Genomic DNA, 21,614 nt, shown 5'->3' on the forward strand with positions numbered 1-21,614 from the left:
CGAAAACACTGTTCCTGAACCCTGGGGTTCGGCCCACAAAGTCGGGTGCTTTGCTGCCATGTGCCTGATCATGCTGGTGGAGGTTAGGCTGGTCGTTTTGCCACCCCTACTGATGCGGGCCTGGCAGGTGTTGCAAATGGCCTTTTTGTGGTTATCGGCAGAGTCTTTAAAAAACAACCAGACTCGGGAAGACCTAACAGTTGTACTGGAAACTTCCTTCGTGTTGGTGTTATGGGAAAGGTTGCCTGCCTTCTGTCTGCGGCCACCACACTGCTTCTTCCTGCCTGTTGGGGTGCTTTGCCTCCCTCCCCCTGTGTGCTGCTGTCCTCACTCTGCATGTCCTCCTGCCAGGTGGGGTCAGTTACTATATCATCCACCACCTCGTCTTCCACTTCCGCACCCTGGTCCTCCTCCTGACTTTCTGGCAATTGTGTCTCATCATCGTCCACTTCTTGTGACACTTTCCAACCGTCGCCTTCGTGTGACCGTGGCTGCTCAAATATTTGGGCATAGCCACACGCGATCTCCTCTTGCCCCGCTTCAAGTGGACCGGGCGAGAGGCCCGAATCTATAAATGGAAAAGTGAACAGCTCTTCAGAGTGTCCAAGGGTGGGATCAGTTGTCTCTGGGTACTCGGCATGGTGGGAGGAAGGAGGTTCAGGGTGAGGAATAAGCGGTCCAGACTCACGGATACTGAGACTTGACCGTGTGGAAGACAGGGTGGTGGTGGTGGCTAAGTGACAGGAAGCATTATCTGCTATCCAGCCAACAACCTTTTGACACTGCTCTGGGTTCAAAAGTGGTGTGCTGGGGTCCCCTAGAAATTGGGACAGGAAGGTCAGGCGAGAAGATGTGGGTGTTTGTTGTGGCACAATTTCAGCTTGCCCGCGGCTTTGTCCTCGGCCTCTGCATGCACCATTACCATCACGTCCAGTACCCTGTCCCTTGCCACGTGCCTTGCCCATTTTAAATGGAGGACAGTATCTTCCACGCTCACTACAAATGACTGAGTTTGAAGCAAATTTATTTGTGATCCGTGTGACAGAGAAAACACAGTTTTAAATACCTGGCCTGTAGGTAACTATTTTGAACAGCAATCTGGTGTCAATTGCTTCACTGACACACTGAAATTTTTTTTAATGGAGGCCAGAAATGGCAGTATTTTCTGAAAACGTATATGTAATTCGTGTGACAGAGAAAACACAGTTTTAAATACCTTGCCTGTAGGTAACTGTTTTGAACAGCAAACCAGTGTCAAAAACTTTGCTGATACACTGAAAAAATTTTTTAATAGAGGCCAGAAATGGCAGTATTTTCTGAAAACGTATATGTGATCCGTGTGATGGAGAAAACACATTTTAAATAGTTGGATTTTTAGCGCTGTAATATGGAAAGGACCTGGCTGTATTCTGCAGTGCCAACAAGCAAATGGTGCAGAAAAAACGTGTTCTCTGAATTGCTTTTTAAGCAAATAATGAGGATTAAGATGCAAAAAAAATTATTCCTGGTCCCTGAGGCCTGGGCCTATTTCCTGAAATATCTAACAGCAGCAGCCGACAGAACTGAAATGGAGCCTCTTGTGCTATATGCACTGCAGTCTGCTATATACACCGCATGCCTACACACCCTGCCTCCCTGATATCTCTGCAGATGGATTAGTCCTCAGAAGGACTGTTTGTTAAGATGGATATGTGTAATGTATGGTTTTTCTCCCTACTCTACCTAATACACGATCAAATCTCTCCCTGACACGGCAGCAGCTCTCCCTACACTGTCTGATCCGGAGTGACTGTGACCAGCATGGCGGCGCCAGGTCTGATATAGACCCGATGATGCTGTGCGGCCAGCCAATCACTGTATGCCCACAACCAACATGGCTACGGCATTACAGTGCATGGCAGGCAATCCCGGCATGTTCATTGGCTCTCTAAAGAGCGCCAAACATGCAGGGAGGGGACCCGAGTTCAAGCCCGAGCAACCCGGAAATACTCGCCGAGCTTGTCGAGGACCATGATGCTCGGGCGAATACCGAGTAGTGGCGAGAACATTCGCTCATCACTATTCACCAGTCATTTCTTTAAAGGAGTGGTCCAAAATCTAAATTTATTTTCATCCTAAATTCGTATCTAATGCCATAATCAAAACAATTTTCTAATATACTTGAATTAAAAATTCCCTATCCTTCCCTAACTGCACTATTTAAATGCATTTCTATTTTTGTTTTCAATTCCTTTTTAATGACACTTTGTTTGATAATCCCAATGCAGGCTGGGATACTCAAATAAAGAGTCATCATGTGGCAGAAACTGGGTTAACTGCTGAAAGTTCTGCCTCCTCTCTGAAATGAAGTGTCATCAGTGACCTTTTTTCAGGAGCTGGGCTAGTCCCTGCACGATTTGCACAATGATAACACGCTCTGTGTTGCCAGCTCAGAACATCAGTAATGAGCAGGCAACAGAGTGCGATGTCAGAATAACCAACGTGCAGAGACCAGTAATGTCACTTGCGGGGGCAGCACTGGTCTCTGCACATCGTTTATTCTGACAACGTGCTCTGTTGCCTGCTCATTACAGCTGATCTGACCCATCGAGAGAGCTTGCTGTAATTGTGCATATCTCGCAGGGACTAACCCAGCCCCTAAACGAGCATCACTGATGCTGCTTCGTATTAAGAAGGGGGCAGAGGCTGTGGCAGAGACCTCTGCCTCTGTCCCCTGATGACACTTCGTTTGAGTATCCCAGCATGCACTGTGATTCTCAAACAAAGTGTCTTTAAAAAGGAAGTGGGAAAAAAAGTTTAGTTATGGAAGGATAGGTAATTTTTAATTCAAGTACATTAGAAAATAGTTTAGATTAAGGCATTAAATAGATACGGAAAGATAGATTTAGGATGAAAACTAAACTGGAATTCGGACCACCCCTTTAAGCATACACAGGCGTACCTGACAAATTCCTTGAAATACCAAACAAGGTTGAAATAGTGGACTATCATCTGTTGACTTATTTCGGAACAAATACTGCATATATATTCAAGCATCACATATGTTTTGCATCCATGTTATGGAAGGATAGACATTACCTTTTGTAAATAATATAGTTGGTCACGTTTCAGTTACAGTGTTTTATGGCGTACAAGGGGCACATATTTGGAGTAGTTATGCTAAAGTATTGTAAGTACAAATAAATTACACCTAATTATACAAACTAATGCATCTTATTCTCTTACTTGGATAATGCTAGTGCGCGGTTCACCCTCTCCTCGAGTCCTATGGTCCCTAAAGCCTTCCACATCATCCAGAATTTGAATGCGTCTGCTCGTCTACTGCACTGAATAGACTTGTCCCCAGTGTCATATCGAACATCATAGAATTTATCCTGCTGGAAGAGATAGGAGGCTTCCGCTGAATGACATCTTTTGAGCAAGTCCTGAAAAGATAAAGAAAACATAATAAAACTATAACAGTGGATTGTATGCATTCTGATTACACTAGGAAACCGCCGTCATTGTAATTCAAGCTAAATTGTGTAACAATTGCATTGTGACATAACCAGTATTAAACTGTAGATTTTATATCATTACAATGGATTCAAATATGATCTGAACATAGTCTTTCAGAGCACGTGGAAATACAAAGACTTCAATAGAGCACTGAAGGTATTACATAAGGAGATTTAACTTTTTCTGGGCTTATTGCAAAATTTGTAACATGGTCCTTTGGGCAGGGTTATACAGTGGTGGGAAAAAGTGTTTGCCCCCTTCCTGATTTCTTATTCTATTGCATGTTTGTCACCCTTAAATGTTTCAGATCACAAAACAAACTTAAATATTAGACAAAGATAACACAAGTAAACACAGTTTTTAAATGAAGGTCTTTATTATTAAGGGAAAAACAAATCTAAACCTACAGGGCCCTGTGTGAAAAAGTGATTGCCCCCCCCCACCCTAAAACATAAATTAACTGTGGTTTATCACATCTTTGGGAAGCTGAGTTCATTTTCCCTAGCCATACATGGGCCTGATTATTGTCACACCTTTTCTCAATCAAAAATTCACTTAAATAAGACCTGCCTGACAAAGTGAATTAGACCAAAAGATCCTCAAAAGGTAGACATCATGCTGTGATCAAAAGAAATTCAGGAACAAATGAAAAACAAAGTAATTGGGATCTATCAGTCTAGAAAAGGCTATAAGACATTTGTTCTCTGGGACTCCAGTGAACCACAGTGAGAGCCATTAGCTTCAAATGGCGAAAACATGGAACATTGGTGAACCTTATCCGACTGACCAAATTATAACAACAGCGCAGCGTTGACTCATCCAAGAGGTCACAAAAGACCTCACAACAACAAACAAAGAACTGCAGGCCTCACTTGCCTCAGTTAAGGTCAGTGTTCATGACTTCACTATAAGAAAGAGACTGGGCAAAAATGGCAAGCATGACAGAGTTCCAAGACTAAAACCACTGCTGAGCAAAAAGAACATAGTGGCTTGTCTCAGTTTTGCCATAAAACATCTTGATTTGACAAGACTTTTGGGAGAATACTCTATGTACCGACGAGACAAAAGTTGAATTTTTTGGAAGGTGTATGACCCTTTACATGTGGCATAGAAGTAACACAGCATTTCAGAAAAGGAACATTATACCAACAGAAAAATATGATGATGGTAGTGTGATGGTCTGGGGTCATTTTGCTGCTTCAGGACCTGGAAGATTTGCTGTGGTAAATGAACCATGAATTCTGCTGTCTACCAAAAAATCCTGAAGAACAATGCTCGGCCATCTGTTCTTGACCTCAAGCTGAAGCGCACTTGGGTTATGCAGCAGGACAATGATCCAAAACACACCAGCAGGTCCACCTCTGACTGGCATAAGAAAAACAAAATTAAGACTTTGGAGTGGCTTAGTCAAAGTTGTAACCTTAATCCGATTGAGATGCTGTGGCATGGCCTTAGAAGGGCGGTTCATGCTGGGAAACCCTCCAATATGGCTGAATTACAACAATTTAGCAAAGATGAGTGAGCCAAAATTCCTCCAGAGTGTTATAAAAGACTCATTGCCAGTAGTAATCAGCAAGCATGCTTGTTTAACCCTTTCACCGAGCATGCTTGGGTGCTTACCGAGTATCTTCGGCCTGCTATTATGCTCGAGTCCCTGCGTCTGCATGATTTATGGTCACAAGACAGCCTCAACGCATGAAATGATTGCCTGTTTGCTAGGAAATCCTCACATGTTATTAGGCTGTCTAAGGCTGCGTGCACACGATGCGTTTTTCATGCGTTTATGCTGCGGAATTTCCGCAGCGGAAACGCATCAAAAACGCATGGTAATCCGCACCCCATGGTCCCCAATGGCATTCCGCAATGTCAATGCACATGCTGCGGATTTTTCCACAGCGTTTCTGCAGCGCAAATAAATTCGCAGTATGTTCATTAATTTTGAGGAAGCGCAGCGGAAGCGCCGCCATTGACTTGCATTGAGACGCATAGAATCCGTGTCTGTACATTTGTACAAGCGGATAATATGCGTCTCTATGTGCGGATGGTACCCAGTTCTGGAGGAGAGAAGACTCTCATCCAGACCTGGGTACCATTGTACCTGTAAAAAAAAGAATAAAATAATAAATAAAGTTTATATTCACCTGTCCGGCGGCCCCTGCAGCGCTTCTCCTTCCAGGACCTGAGATGACGTCGTGGTCTCGCGAGGCTGTCTCGCGAGATGTCAGCAACCCGGAAGAAGCCAGGACGAGCGCGACAGCACACGCGGTGGGGGATCGGGGGTAAGTATAGCTTTAATTTTTTATTTTTACTGTCACACTATAAAAATCCATGCCATTTGCATGGATTTATATAGTGTGACCTAGTTGTCAAGCACTTTCTAAGTGATGCTATCGCTTGGAAAGTGCTTGTCAGTCCGCATGCGGAAACACATGCGTTAACGCATGTGGGTATGCATGTGAATCCGCATGTATTCCGCATGTTTTCTGCAGAAAAAATGCATGCACAATCTGCATGCGTTTTTTCTGCCAGGGAGATGCAGAAATGCTGCAGAAATTTTCTTCATTTCTGCATTGTGGGCACATAGCCTAACAGCCATAAATATCGCAAACGCTTAATTGCAGTTGTTGCTGCTAAGGGAGGCCCAACCAGTTATTAGGTTTAGGGGCAATCACTTTTTCACACAGGTCCCTGTAGGTTTGGATTTCTTTTTCCCTTAATAATAAAGACCTTCATTTAAAAACTGTGTTTACTTGTGTCATCTTTGTCTAATATTTAATTTTGTTTTGTGATCTGAAACATTTAAGTGTGACAAACATGCAAAGGAATAAGAAATTAGAAAGGAGGCAAACACTTTTTCACACCACTGTATTTAAACTATTGATGTCTTCATTTGTGACAAAGGGCCTTTGGGCCCCCCAGCCCCTGTGTAGGCTGTATCCTCTTCACCCCCTATAGCTAAACATCTGATTACAAATCTATAAATGAGTTATTTGTAAAAATAATGCAAACAGCAGCAGTAAGCAGGGTAATATTTTCTAAGCCCTTATTTCAGCACATGGCATTATTTATATTATTACATTATTTGTTCCCATTAAAATAGTATTTCAATATTGGATAAGTGAAAAAATCCCCCCAAGTGAGAATTGTTTGATAGAATTGCAAATGATCATTGGATTAGAAATAAAGATTAACAAATTTGCAAAAAAATTAAATTTGCAGATTTGCTCAAATATGTCCGCAAAATAAGATTTGTATCAAATTTATTCAGAGAGAATCAAATGTGCATTATTATGCTCTGAGGTCTCTCCAGACCCCAGAGCATAATAAACGTAGATTAAAGCAACAAAAGAATAAAGTATATCATCTGTCTCGGCACATAACGGGACCTAGTCTGCACAGGAAGCAAAGAAGAAGGTAAGATGGTGGGTGCCGGCCGATACTGAGGATGGCTCACAGAAGACAGGAGCAAAGAAAACTGGAGTGGAGAAGGGCTACATGGCGGGACAGGTCATGGAATTATGGAGTATAGTTATTTCATTTTCTTAACCTTCATAATCCAGTAAAATGGTGCCACCAGTTTATGTATATTTATATATAGACACACACACACATATACTGTATATGTCTTTATGTGTGTATTTATATATATAGCATACATATACTCTCACACACAAAGACAAGTACGGTTTAGTGTAAAAGTTTTAGGCAGGTGTGAAAAAAAATTCTGCAAATACTGAGAATACTTCCAAATATAGAGTTAGTTGTTTATTTTTATCAATTCAATTGCAAAGTGAATGAACAATAAGAGAAATCAAATAAATATTTGATGATATTTTGAAGGCAAAAGGTTAGTAACTCCAAAAAATGAATTCTTTAATTCTTCTATTTCCACTTGCACACAGTTTGTGAAGGAACATGGCAGTGAAATTGCTCCATATATCTTGGAGAACTGACCTCAGATCTCATGTGGCTGTAGGCTGGCACAAATCCTTCTTTCTTTTTATGTAATCCCACACAGATTCAATGATGTTGAGATCAGGAATCTATGGGACCATATAACCACTTCTAGGATTTCTTGTTCTACTTTATGCTAAAGGTAGTTCTTATGCTGTAGAATAAATTTGGAGCCCATCAAATGTCTCCCTGATGGTATTGTATGATGAATACGTATCTGCCTGTATTTGTTATCATTTAGAACACAAAGAAATGAGCAATAACGATGACCATACGTGTAGTGGTTGACCAAGCAAAGTGCAGCAGATGAAAAACACATGATGCTTACTTCCTTTTGAAATCAGAAGATGTCTAGTAGTTCCCTCAGGTCAGAACTGGCAACAACCAGTGGGACCCAGCTACATTGATTTACAGTTCAAGAGAAGTCTTGCCGAAAGTGGCCTCCATGGAGGAACTGTGGTCGAATACCATAAATTCAACATTGAAGCAAAGCCAAGTGACTTAACTATGCATGGAAGCATAAAAACGTGTAGGAAAATGACAGGAAGTGCTCTGGACAGATGAGTCAAAATGTGAAATGTTTGTCTCTAACAGAGGGCAGGTTTAGGGCTGAAAGGTTTGAGATCAATAGTGAGTTTCTGTAGGCAACAGTGAAACACGGTGGGGGTTACTTGCAAGTTTGGAACTGAATATCAGCAAATAGAGTTGTGGATTTTGTGAAGATTAATGATGTGCTCAATAATGAGAAATTATGTATCCATCATGTAATACCATTAGGGAGGAGTCTAAATTTATTCTGTAGTAGGACAATGAACCCAAGTATACAGCCAATATAACTAAGAACTGCTTTAAAGGAAATCTGTCAGCAGGATTTCACACCCCAAACTATTTATATTTGTATGTACCTTTTTCAAAGAAAATTCTAGCAATATCTTTACCCAGACTGTCCTTTCCTCCATTACTGAGAAATCAGTGTTTGAATTCATACGCAAATGAGACTGTGTAGATATGAAGCCTCTGTTATACCAGATGTATTCCCCACCCAGCATTGCCTCCTCCTGCTTGACCGATGGCCCCTTTGCCTGAAGACAAACATCATAAGGGCTGTCAGTCAAGCATGAGAAGGAGTTGTTGGGTGGGAAATAGAGCTGGAGTGACAAAGGCTTCTGGTCTAAAGTCTCATTTGCATATCAATTCAAAAGCTGAGTTCTCAGCAACAGAGGAACAGATTGGCCATGCAAAGCTGTAAGATATACAGATATAAGTTATTGAAATATGGGTATATATTATTTTGCGTTCTGTAGCTAAAAGTTAGGTCTTGGGCAATATCTAAAAGGGCCTTAGAAGTGGTAACCAGGATGCTCATATCAATGTTTACAGTATCTTAAAGTACAAAAGCTCCTGAGACCATAAGAAATTCCCCATAGCATTACAATCAGTAGGGGAGGATACCACCTGACCAACACATCTCTGTGTAATTTCAATACAGTGTGTTATTGAAAATTAACCAGGATGTCATTCAAAATGCTAACTGGGGAAGATATGATTTTAAGGTCTTTTGAAAGCATATTTTAGGGAAAGAAAAGGTAGATCAAAGCAGTTATTTGATCACAAAGTGAGATACAGTGTCTCCAGGATTAAGGGGAAAGTGAAAAATGTGCATACCAGATGGGGTATAAAGACCCAAGCATAACAAGAGAGGGGATGGGGAGATGAAGTTTGACATTCAGGGATGAGTTGCTGAGAGAGATAGGCCATACCAAGGAAAAGACATTGCAAGGAGATTAGGGCCAAAACAAGATGAAATAACCAGGAGGCACTATATGAAAGGTTCCTTTCTGGTAGCATGATGGAAATGACTATAAGCTTAAAGTGTAACTGTCATTTTTATTTTTGTTACATAAATTAATAGTACACATAAAAATAAGCAACTTTGTAATACACTGATTAGCAAAAAGGTAACAATGTTTTGAACTTTCGACTTTCAGGTTCCATATCTTGGCTATCTCATACATAGATTTGACTTGCAACTATTTAGCATTTGATTAGTTACGCAGATTCTTGTCATGTCGCTGCATTGTTACTGTCTTGCTCCTGTTGGTAGAAACATTTTCTTCTTCCTGTATACTACAAATTACAATCTGTTCTCACATTCCCTAATAGCTCAGTGTGTTATTAGTTTGATTCCCAAGAGAATGGACACTGGTTCAAATTGAGGAGCAGCAATGGAGAAGATTTCCCAAGAAAAGAGAAACAGCATCATCCAGCTCATCGATAGCGGTCTCTCGGCCTAGAAAATTGCCAAACTGTATCATGTGAGTGCCATGACAGTTGGAAGAATATGAAATGAAGTCAATCCATCCATTCAAAAGCCAAGAGGTGGACGTCCAGGCAAAATATTGGAGTCAACAGGTCGGCTCACTACAAGGTCTATCTGTTCTAGTGTGACAAACATGGCAGTGGAGATGGCTCATTTGCTTTGTAATAGTGAGATCACAGACGCTCATGCAAGTACTCTGCAACGCACATTACACAAGTCTGGAATGGTGGCCTGAAAAAGGCTTGAGTTTACAAAAAAGTACAAAAAGTGGACAGTAGAAGATTGGAAATGGGTGATATGGATTGATGAGAGGAGAGTCAATAGACTAGACTGTGATGGGTGCAAATGGGTCTGGAAGAAACAAGGGAAAAAGGGGCTAACGGATTGAGAAATTGAAGGAACTGTCAAGTTCTATGGGGGAAGCCTGATATTTTATTTATTTTACTCACTTATATAGCACTGTTAATTCCACAGTGCTTTACAGACATTATAAACACTGTCCCCATTGGGGCTCACAATCTAAATTTGTTATCAGTATGTCTTTGGAATGTGGGAGGAAACCCACGCAAAGATGGGGATAACATACAAACTCTTTGCAGATGGTGTCCTTGGTGGAATTTGAACCCAGCACCCCAGCGCTGCAAGGCTGCAGTGCTAACTACTGAGCCACCGTGCTGCCCTGATATAGAGTTGTTTCACAACCAAAAGCATTGGATACTTGACCAGGATCAATGGTGGTCTTATTGCTGAGCCTTATGTGAGTATGCTAAAAGACGAGTTACTTCGCACACTCCAGTACTATGGGTATGAAAAGGGCGACATAGTGTTCCAGCAGGATAATGGCCCAAAGCATATGTCGAGATTGACGAAGAAATTGTTCAGTGACAATGAAGTAGAGGTGCTGGATTGGCCCCCACAGTCCTCTGACCTCAACTCAATCAAAAACTATGTTATTTACATGTTTTTATCCTGAGTTTTGTCAGTTAAACGGCCACAGTATGAATGTGTACCTACTCATTGCACTTATACCAACATAGGTTATGGCTCATTTCTTTGGTTTTGCATTCGTTTTTTGTACTTTGTACAAACAGGGGTGTGGCTCCCCCTTCTTGGGCTGGGCATTTTATCTATATAGCTTTCCACGGGCAGGTGTCTGAACAGTCGGTTCTGGGTCCTTCTCTGCCCCATCTATTTTGGGATCTGTAAACACATAGAAAGACTTAATACTGTGTTTCCCCGAAAATAAGACCTACCTAAAAAATAGGCCCTAGCATGATTTAACAGGATTTTTGGAGTATGCTTGAAAAATAAGCCCTACTCCAAAAATAGACCTTAGGTACAGTCAGTACTGGTGTTTGGTGTGGGAGGCGGCAAACTGGTCATGTGATGATATCAACCTATAAAGAGATGGAAGCAAGAGCCATCCAAATTCAAATACAATAGACTTTATTGACGTAGTTAATTCTGTGTTGTTTCCCCTTGTTTTTAGTGTTTTATATATCTTGATTTTGATCAATAAAGTCTATTATATTTGAATTTGGATGACTCTTGCTTCTGTCTCTTTGTAGGATGATATAATTTTGTGAAAGTGCCATTCCATGAAAATAATCCCTAACCCATTTTTCAGAGCAAAAAATAATATAAGACCCTGTCTTATGTTCCAAGCAATACAGATAGACATAGGACCGTCCTTATTGGGTAGAACTTGTCGAGGTGGAATGGCTTTTACAATTTTTTGATCAAAGTAGTGATACCTAAGTACCCTATGTTAGTTACATGTACAATTACTATTTACTGCATTTATTTACTTACTATTGACAAGGTATTTGCTCATTTTGTTTTTATCTTAGGTTTTGTTGTTCCATATTCTTATCATTTGATATTGGTGTTGTTGATAATAATATTTCTTGATTTTGTTATTGTTCAGCATCCACGTCATTCATTATTGATGTTATTCGCAATAATGGCACGTCTTACAAATGCATTGTTTGACTTGTATTTGAAAACACTACATTCGTATAAAGATAGTTTGGGGTGTGAAATCCTGCTGACAAAGTCCCTTTAAAGGATTCTAGTCCTGGAAGCGATGATATGGCCCCCCACAGACCTCTCATCTCAATATTATCTAGTCTGCAATTACATGAAGAGACAGAAGGATTTTCACAAGCCTATGACTACAGAAGATCTGTGGTTAGTTCTCCAAGATGTTTGGAACAACCTCCCTGTTGAGTTCCTTCAAAAATTGTGTGCCAGTGTACTTAGAAGAATTGATGATTTTATACTGTTTTGAAGGCAAAGGGTGGTAATAAAAAGCTATAAACATTTCTAATTCTGTAAAGCATTTCCTCTTTGCAACATTTGGATTTTTTTATTTGTTTTGCAAATAAGCTATATTTCCCTTTAAGTACAATTTATTTTGTATATTTTAACAACCTAGTTCTAGACACGCAGAAAGGTAACAGACAATACTGTAGGCAGACAACTCATTTACACTGAGATTTTAACATAATTGCTGCCGCCAGTGCTTCTAATCACCCAGCCAACTTTTGTGTAGGCGTGATAGATATAAATACATTTAGCCATTGTTCCTCTTTATCATATTTTTAGACCAGCTGCTGTTGCTGGCTTTAATGATCGTATAGTGTAGCGCCTGCTACCAGAAATGACAGAGCATGCTAAATTTCTAGCATTACTCCTAGTTTTATGAATAATGAGAATTGTTGCAAATCATATTGGGCTGTGATAGGAAATTCTTTCACTCGGCATAATACAAACCAATCCAATCTCAGTAATGATTGCTATAGTCCCCAAAGAAATGCCATCTGTTTTCTATGCCTTTTGCTTTATGATATAAGTTGGCTGCTCTGTACATTTCTGCTATAAAAGTTGACAGTATTTCAACAGTGCATTAAATACTGGATGTGAAAAAAAAATCCAATCTTTCTCGAGTACTAGACATATCATATCACAGCAAAAGAAAGACTTTAATTTTCTTGACAAATCCCGAGATGACAATTTTTGTATTCTAACATTAAAATCTAAAGGTCAATGCACAGAAAATTCTACATATATGCTACATATAATAAAAAATACATTATTTTTAGCTATAATGCAAGTGGATTTAACAATTCTAACACAAGTATCTAAACCAATTGCAAGGGAATAGCTCCATTAGGTGCAAAGATGGAAATAGCACCTGTGCCATGGTATTTAATAGGGCCCGAAGGTCCTTCTACCACATCAAAACACACTAGATGTATAAATGACAGGTGTGGGGCTCTGTAACAGATTTTAGATTGGGTCCAAGGGTACACCTCTCTCTATGTCTCAGGTATAAACAAACACCTATTATATTTTTGCAGTAAAACTTCTAGATGAAGCAATTTTGCTTACAGGTGTCTTTACATAGTAATTTTAAGTGGAGACTTTTTGGAGCGATATAGAAAGATATGTATAGAAAAAGACAGACTTGAAAAGAGCCTGAAAATGAGAAAACCTGTACTGATTATACGGAAGAACAGACTCGCTAAAGATAATGAATTCATACAAGTGAAGACTTTTTTTTATTTTCCCACTGTGATAGTCACAGGTTGATCCAGGTAGAAAATTACTTTTTGACTGCAGAATTGCAGTTCTTTAAAAGACAGGTAAATCGATCAGTTTATCTTACAATGGAGTAAGAGTCATGGTTCCTTAAGCGAAAAAATTAGGTGGCAATAGTTCTATTCATTAAGAATACAACAAAATTGGTGAAGTGGAGAATTCTTTTAGAAATAAATATGGGCCTAAGGCAGAAGCACAAAAAACAGATTAGAGTATCCAGCTACAATGAAGCAATTTTATTGTACTATACTTTATTCTGAATTACTGCAGATTGTGTCACAACACACCCACATAATGAGCAAAAAAACCCCTGCGGTCACACACTTTTCTTTTATAAAGGTCAATATGCCAATGCCGAATATTATATACTTATTTCAGATTGCTCATATACAGTTACCTCAACCTATTCAGCAGCATTACACATGGACTGTTATCATTCACATTAGTAACTCGCCCTAAGGGGCTCAAACTTTATTTCCTATCTTGAACACAAATTTGCTATAACCAGCAATGCAAATAACGCTCTCAGGCTATGCTCCCACGATGAGTACTTGGTGAGTGTTTTGATGTTGCAGATTCCTATTAAGTAAATTAGATTAGTTGCGTTTTTTTTAATTGGGTTTTTGAGTGCATTTTTTTTACATTTGTTTTCATCATGGTTTTTGATGCTGTGGTTTTCGTCTCTTTTTGGTATGTCATGTTTTAAAGGTAAGTTGCCATCAAAAAATGTTTTTTTCAAAATTGAAAAATTGTAAAGTATTTGTGTTTTTTTTTTTTTTTAATATTACAATTGTTCATAATGATGTAAAATGTGAAAAATAATTTAAAAAGGTTTGGAATCTCCACTTTTAAACACTAGGGGAAGCAGCTGCTGAAAGTGTGGGCGATGATAGGGGGAAAGTGCAGCCCGCGGCTACACAAAGATAGCGCCAATCTCCTCCCCACAGCTGTGACCTGGACAGCCCAGGGGGAGTGACAAGGTCACAGCTAGAGGCTGGAGGAGCAGCCTCAATACAAGAGATGTGGTCGGACGGTGGCTGCAGTCTCTTATGTCCAGAGGCTGCCTTATTTGAAGAATGTAAGTGTCGTGCTCAGACACTTACACACCCCCAAATGCAAATGGAAGCCCCTAGTGGCTGAAGTAAAAAGTAATAAATAAAAAACGATTAAAGTAGTACATTTAATTTTGTATTAAAAAGAATTGAATGTATAATCAATAATTATTAATACAAAAATAAAAATCGCGGCACCTTCTCTTTAAATAAAGCTGCTTTGTTTTTGACACTTCCTGGTATTTAGCTTTAACAAAGCTTTATTGATACTGTCATGTGCGGATTACATGCGTTTTTAGTGCGTTTCCGCAGTGGGAATACACTAAAAATGCATATGTGCTTCTTACGTGTGTATTTTCCTCATTTATTGCCATACTATGGGAAAAATACGCAAAAAAAACTGAGCAGATCTGCAAGAGAAAGTAACGTGTTGCAGATTTCAAAAACGCACCGCAGGTCAGTTTAGAAAGCAAGAAAAAATAAAAAAAGTGGGTATGAGATTTCTTTAAAACCCATCCACTTTGTTGGAGGTGTAAGACGCTGTATGTTTTGCGCAACGAAAATATGCAGTGTCAAAAACTCATCGTGGTAACTAAACCTTTTATTGCAAGATAGAGTCTCAGGCATGGATGGAGTTATCTAGATGGGATAACTGCTCAAGAGGAAGGGTGGTGGAAACCCCCAATTTACAAAGTTATAGACATTTTTTAATTTAAATTTTACAATATCGCCAACAACTTATTACTATTACGAGAGTTACTATACAAAAAAAAGAATGCTACTTTCAAACATTCTGAATCAGATATATTAAAACTGAGATTTAAGCCAAAATTATCAAAAAGTGCATGCCTCCTAATTAGTGTTGAGCGAGTATGTTCTGTTAACCCTTTCGCCGAGTATGCTCGGGCCGAGCTCCGAGTATTTACAGCTGCTCGGTGATATGCTTGAATCACTCCCGTGTGCATGATTTGCAACTGCTTGACAGTTTTATTACATGTGAGGAATGTCTATTTCTTACACATTCCTCACATGTAATAAAGCTGTCAAACAGTTGCAAATCATGCACACGGGAGTGATTCAACCATATCACCGAGCAGCTGTAAAAACTCGGAGTTGGGCCCGAGCATACTCGGCGAAAGGGTTAACAGAACATACTCGCTCAACACTACTTCCTAATACATTTGCGAAGTTTGTTGACATAACAGTGACTATTTAACCCCTTGGAGATAATGCCTTTTTTTTATTTCGTTTTTTTCCACCTCACATTCCAAGAGCCAGAACTTTTTTTTACTTTGCTGCTAAAATTGCCAAATAAGAGCTTGATTATTGTGAGATGACTTTTTTAAAGACATTATTCATTTTACCATACTATATACTGAAAAAAAACAGGAACGAATCATGTTGGGTGGAAATGGGGCCAAATAAAACAGCAAGTCTTCTTTTGTACAGTGGGGACAACACTGTGTGATGTACTATACTGTGTGATGTGAATGTTACCAAGCATTATTGAGAAGCATGTCCGATCATGCCCAAGGTCATTTCAGCCTTCTCTAGATGATGACATTTTTTGCATTGTGTAAAAAAGCGGCAGGCATTTTTGGAAAATTACGTGAATTGAATCACAAATTGTTTGAATTCGCCAAATCCAGTGGATTTCCTAAAACAAGTTTCATTAACGTGAATCTGATTTGCATTAAATCTATCCGCTCATCTTTTATTGGTAACTATACAATCTTTTGCACTGTTAATATGGACATATACATTAACCCCTTTGCAACCCATGACGTCTTAGTACGTCATAGCACTCCTCCCCCGGTTCAGTGAGGGCTGCGGCACTGAGCCCTCACTGAACCGAGCACATGTCAGCTGATTCTTACAGCTGACATGTGCCCGCAACAGCTGCGGGTGGAATCGCGATCCACCCGCGGCTGTTAACATGTTAAATGCCGCTGTCAATCTCAGACAGCGGCATTTAACGAGCGCTTCCGGGAAGCGCGTCCTAAGCCCCGCCCATCGGCGACCCCATCACGTGATCGTGGGTCACCGATGGGTGGGCATGACAACCCAGGGTCTGCAGCAGACGCCTGTGGTTGTCATGATCTGGTCGCTATGAGCGCCACCTAGTGGTCGGCGCTCATAGCACAGGACCAATTCTGCTATATGCAGGGGATCTTCTGATCCCCTGTATGTAGCAGAAGCGATGGGATAGTTGCTGCTTCTAGTCTCCTATGGAGACTATAGAAGCATGCACAAAGTGAAAAAAAAACGTTTTTAAAAATATAAAAAAAATAAAAAAAATATAAAAGTTTAAATCACCCCTCTTTCGCTCCATTCAAAATAAAATATTAAAAATAAAACCCTACATAGACATATTTTGTATCGCCGCGTTCAGAATCGCCCCATCTATCAATATAAAAAAAGAATTAATCCGAACGGTAAACAGCGTAACGAGAAAAAAATTCTAAACGCCAGAATTAAGTTTTTTGGTCGCAGCAAAATTGCAATAAAATGCAATAACGGGCAATAAAAACATCGGATCTACCCCAAAATGTAATCAATAAAAACGTCAGCCCCGTGCAAAAAATAAGCCCTCACCCAGCCCCAGATCACGAAAAATGGAGATGCTACAGGTCTTAGAAAATGGCTCTATTTTTTATTTTATTTTTTTACCAAATTTTGGAATTTTTTTTCACCATTTAAATATAAAAGAACCTGTACATGTTTGGTGTCTACTAACTCATAATAACCTGGAGAATAAGAATGGCAGGTAATTTTTAGCATTCAGTGAACGTGGTAAAAAAAATAAATAAAAAACAACTGTGGTATTGCACTTTTTTTGCAATTTCACCACACTTGGAATTTTTTTCCTGTTTTCCTGTACACGATATGGTAAAACTAGTAATGGCGTTGAAAAGTACAACTCGTCCCGCAAAAAATAAGCCCTCACACGGCCATATTGACCAAAAAATATAAACGCTATGGCTCTGGGAATAAGGGGAGCAAAAAACGAAAACGCAAAAACGGCAAAAGCTCTGGTCCTTATTAAATAGCTGACAGCCAAACACTTGTTTGATTTGCAGAAAATTTTCCTGACCCCCACACACCCATGCATGCTCAGTTAGACTGCATGTGCATGTGTTTCCAACCCAGAGGTGGAAATAAACTGATGCCAGAAATGTCTGGCAGTGGCCATGACAAATACTTTCTTCACTCAACATTTTCCATCAAGAAACAGTTTAAACACTGAAATACACATTAGATGGCCAGCCAATCATTCCACGTATGAGGAAGGGGTTAGTCCATCTGAATTATATTTTAAGGACACTATTAGGATAATATATGCCAAGATAAGATGTGTGTTGTTGGCTTGGCTGTCTCCATCCCGACTCCAATAGACTTCAGTAAAGAGAATTTGGTGCATAGTCACTAGAGATGAAAGAATTTATTTGAGTGGCATTGAATTCTAAACAAATTTTACAAAAATCTGCATTTGCCAAAATGATGATATTTTTTATTTTACTTCTGCATGGATTCAGCACTTTGTTAAATGATAAAGGGCCTTCAAAAGATTATAATAAAAAAACAGTTATATTCACTGCACCGCTCATCTCTCTGACTCAAAGCTTTATTGATACTGTCATGTGCAGATTACATGCGTTTTAGTGCGTTTCTGCAGTGGAAACTCACTAAGATTCTCAACTCCTAAGATTCTCACGGACCTTGCTGCATCTTCTTATCATTGTCTTGTGTGCTGAAATCCCAGACCTTGTTATGCTAGACCAGGACTACTGGCTCTGATGGGACCTGGGACAGTTCTGTGCATGCGTGTAAGTTTACAATGTCATGACATACACTGTGACTTTACGTGTGCTGCACAGAACTTTGCCGGGGCCTCAGAACTGGATGACCTGACCAAGTGTGCCAAGGCGGTGATAAGAAGATTTGACAAATAATGGACAGGGGACGGTGAGGAGCAGAGGGGCTTTAAAGATTTTTTTTTTTTGTCTAGACCTCAGAACATAATGAGGTACTTTAAATTCATGGAGAACAATTTTGCTGCAAATTGAATCTCCTGGGAAAAGCCACACGATCTGGCGAATTCAAATTTTGCTGTATCTGCTCATCTCCAGTAATCATTCATCACCTCTACTACTTACGACAAGAGGTCAATTGATGACATGGTCACATAGGCTGGCTTTACCTTTATTTAATACCAATAATCATGTATACCAAAATGTATATACTGTACTTAGATACTACCTGCCATTGTTTGGGTAAAAAAAAGTAGTAGTAGGCAGTTTTCAATAATTAGAGAAGAGGATATATTAATTGTACTTGCCTGATACATTTAGTCCCAACAGTTTGTACTGAAATTTATGGAAATGTATTTTTTTTTCCTGAGATGTCAAAGCAAATAATTGTTTTATGTCTTGTAGGCAACAACCATACATGTACAGGGTATCATTTGTTAATTGTTGAGATTTTAGGTCAGTTTTAGAAGAGATAGGAGAGTTGTTTCTAATATTGAGTTACTCGTATGACTGCAGAGTGCTCATTACAGATGATACTAATGTGAAATAAGTCCCAGGCTTGGTTGTAGCCTGCTGTGATAGAAATTGATGTTGGTATCTCTGTCACAGCAGAATGCACAAGAGTTCTCTTCAATCTGTGCTATGTTTATTGGATGCACTTTGTATTCAAACAAAAATAGGCTAATTTCATCAAACATGTTAAGCCATTTCCTACTAATGAATAAAAATACTTGGGTATTATCCTGCTTAAATCTTGCTTCAGAAAGCTTTCATTATCACAATGTTGCACTTTAAAGATATGAATTTAAAACACTATCCATTGATGCCAAAAAAATGGATATGAGAAAATTGGAATTGACTTTATATGTTGACATAGATCTGAATAACATGCACATATTCTAATAGCAAAAATAGTAGTTATAGATAAACATAAGCAAATAATGTGAAGAAGATCATTCTTTTTTTCAATTGCTTGTTCTAATTGTCAGGATGAAAACTCTTTTCACTGGGCATTTAAGAATAGTATTAGGTAGGCATGATATCTGTGTAGTCTAAGCAGCTTTAACGGTGCCTAATAAGGCTACCATAAACTTTGGGTCCTAACCTTTAATTTTATTCAAATTGTTCCAAAATGTTATGCTGGTACGGTAAGCTAGCGTTATCTGCTGATAAGAGCTCAAAAAAGGCAGGTAAAAGAGTTACAAACTCTTCAACTAGACCATCAGAATAAGCTTACTGGCAGATTCTCAGTTAACACTTTCTGCAACCTGTAAGGGACAGGCTCAGTCAGACAATCATATAACACGGACGACCATCGCATCGCAGTGTATGGAGTGGCTGGTGGCTCTACTGACCCGAGCGTGATAGCTGCATAGAAGTACAGTGGGGAAAATAAGTACAGTCCTGCTCATCATTATTGGCACCCATGAAGTTTAAGTACATAGTGTGGAGCATATCCTGAAAAAAAATAATCAAGTGAAACAGTTTTTTTGTACAGAGCACTCGTGTTAAATACAAAAGACCAAATGATAAACAATAATTTAAAACAAAAAAACAATAAGAGGGAAAAATAGAAAAACCTAAAGCTTGCTGTGTCACTGGTATTAGCACCCTTTACATTAATTTAGTATGGAAACACATTTTGACTCGCCTGTGGTAAATCACAAAAGAGATTCACCTGTGATTTTATTGTTGATGCCCACGTGACATGAAGTAGCCAATGAATGATGACTTCAGTGTTTTAAAAAGCCAAATGGTTGGCCCTGTTTCTTTATCACAATGGTAAGGAGCTATCTGAGGACATCAGAACTGCTATTAATATCAAACACAAGACTTCCAAAGGATATAAGGCCATCTCCAAAGACATTGATATCCCAGTTTCAACAGGGCGCAGTGTTATTAAGAAGTTTGTCAAGCATAGAATTGTCAGCAACCTCCCTGGACGTGGGGGAAAAAAGAACATTGACAAGAGATGTCTTTGAAGGTTGGTGTGAACAGTGGAAAAAAAACACTAAGTCAACATCCAAAGACCTGAAGGCCAACCTGGAACAATCTGGGGTCATGGTTTCAACAAGTACCATAAGCCACCCACTAAACAAAGCATAGCTTTATGGGTGAAGGCAAGGAGGAAACCACTGCTGGAGAAAAGACACAAAAAGGAACGACTGATCTTTGCCAAAGAGTACCTTGACAAACCACAATCCTTCTAGGAAAGTGTTCTGTGGACAGATGAAACAAAAATAGAGCTTTTTGGCAATGCAAAGCAACAGTTTATTTACAGATGGCGCAATGAAGCTTATAAGGAAAAGAACAACATACCAACAGTTAAGCAGGGTGGAGGATCCATAATGCTGAGGGGTTGCATTGCTGCGTCTTGTTCTGGAGGCCTTGACTGTATCACAGGAATCATCAAATCAGAGAATTATCAAGAGATTTTAGAGCGAAATGTCCTACCCACTAAAAGAAAACTTGGTTGGAGAAGATCATGGGTCCTCCAACAAGACAATGACCCAAAGCACATAACAAAAAGTACACAGGAGTGGTTGAAAAATAAAAAAATGGACTGTTTTAAAATGGCCAGCAATGAGTCCTGACCTCAATCCCATTGAAAATCTTTGGGTTGAGCTGAATTCTGTCATTGGGAAAAAGAACCCTGCAAACATTCAAGAGCTTGAACAAACTGCAAAGGAAGAGGGGTAGAAAATTCCAGCTGAGAAGTGCAAGAAGCTTATAGAAGACCACAAGAACCATTTGGAGGCTGTCAGCAATGCCAAAGGGTGTGCAACCAAGTATTAATTAGGGGTGCCTTTATTGCTGCACATGCTGTTTATTCTGCTTTTTCTTTGAAATTGCAACATGGAAGTTGGAAAACAATGTTTTATTGTTAATTGCTAGTTAAAAAATCCTGAGGATATATATTTGGTACATTTCCATTTATTTCTGAAGATATTGCACAGTCTTTGAAAAAAATGAAGGGGTGCCAATAATGATGATGTATTTGATACACTGCCGATTTTGCAAGTTTTCCCATCTACAAAGAATGGAGAGGTCTGTAATTTTTATCATAGGTACACTTCACCTGTGAGAGATAGAATCTAAAAATAAAATCTCGAAAATCTCATTGTAAGATTTTTACATAATTAAATTGCATTTTAT

At 39.3% G+C, this 21,614-nt stretch overlaps 1 protein-coding gene across 1 annotated transcript in view; it reads right to left on the reverse strand.

Annotated features, from left to right (window-relative positions):
• The window catches only part of GADL1 (glutamate decarboxylase like 1), a 564,135-nt gene that overhangs the window by 167,805 nt on the left and 374,716 nt on the right, over positions 1 to 21,614 (reverse strand). The window contains exon 12 of the mRNA XM_073678031.1: positions 3,226 to 3,425. Within this exon, the coding sequence (XP_073534132.1) occupies positions 3,226 to 3,425 (200 nt within the window). The remainder of the gene's footprint in view (positions 1 to 3,225; positions 3,426 to 21,614) is intronic.

This window comes from Phyllobates terribilis, unplaced genomic scaffold, assembly GCF_046119375.1.
Source record: "Phyllobates terribilis strain yellow unplaced genomic scaffold, ASM4611937v1 Scaffold_4__5_contigs__length_816908805, whole genome shotgun sequence".
NCBI classification, from domain to species: Eukaryota; Metazoa; Chordata; class Amphibia; order Anura; family Dendrobatidae; genus Phyllobates; species Phyllobates terribilis.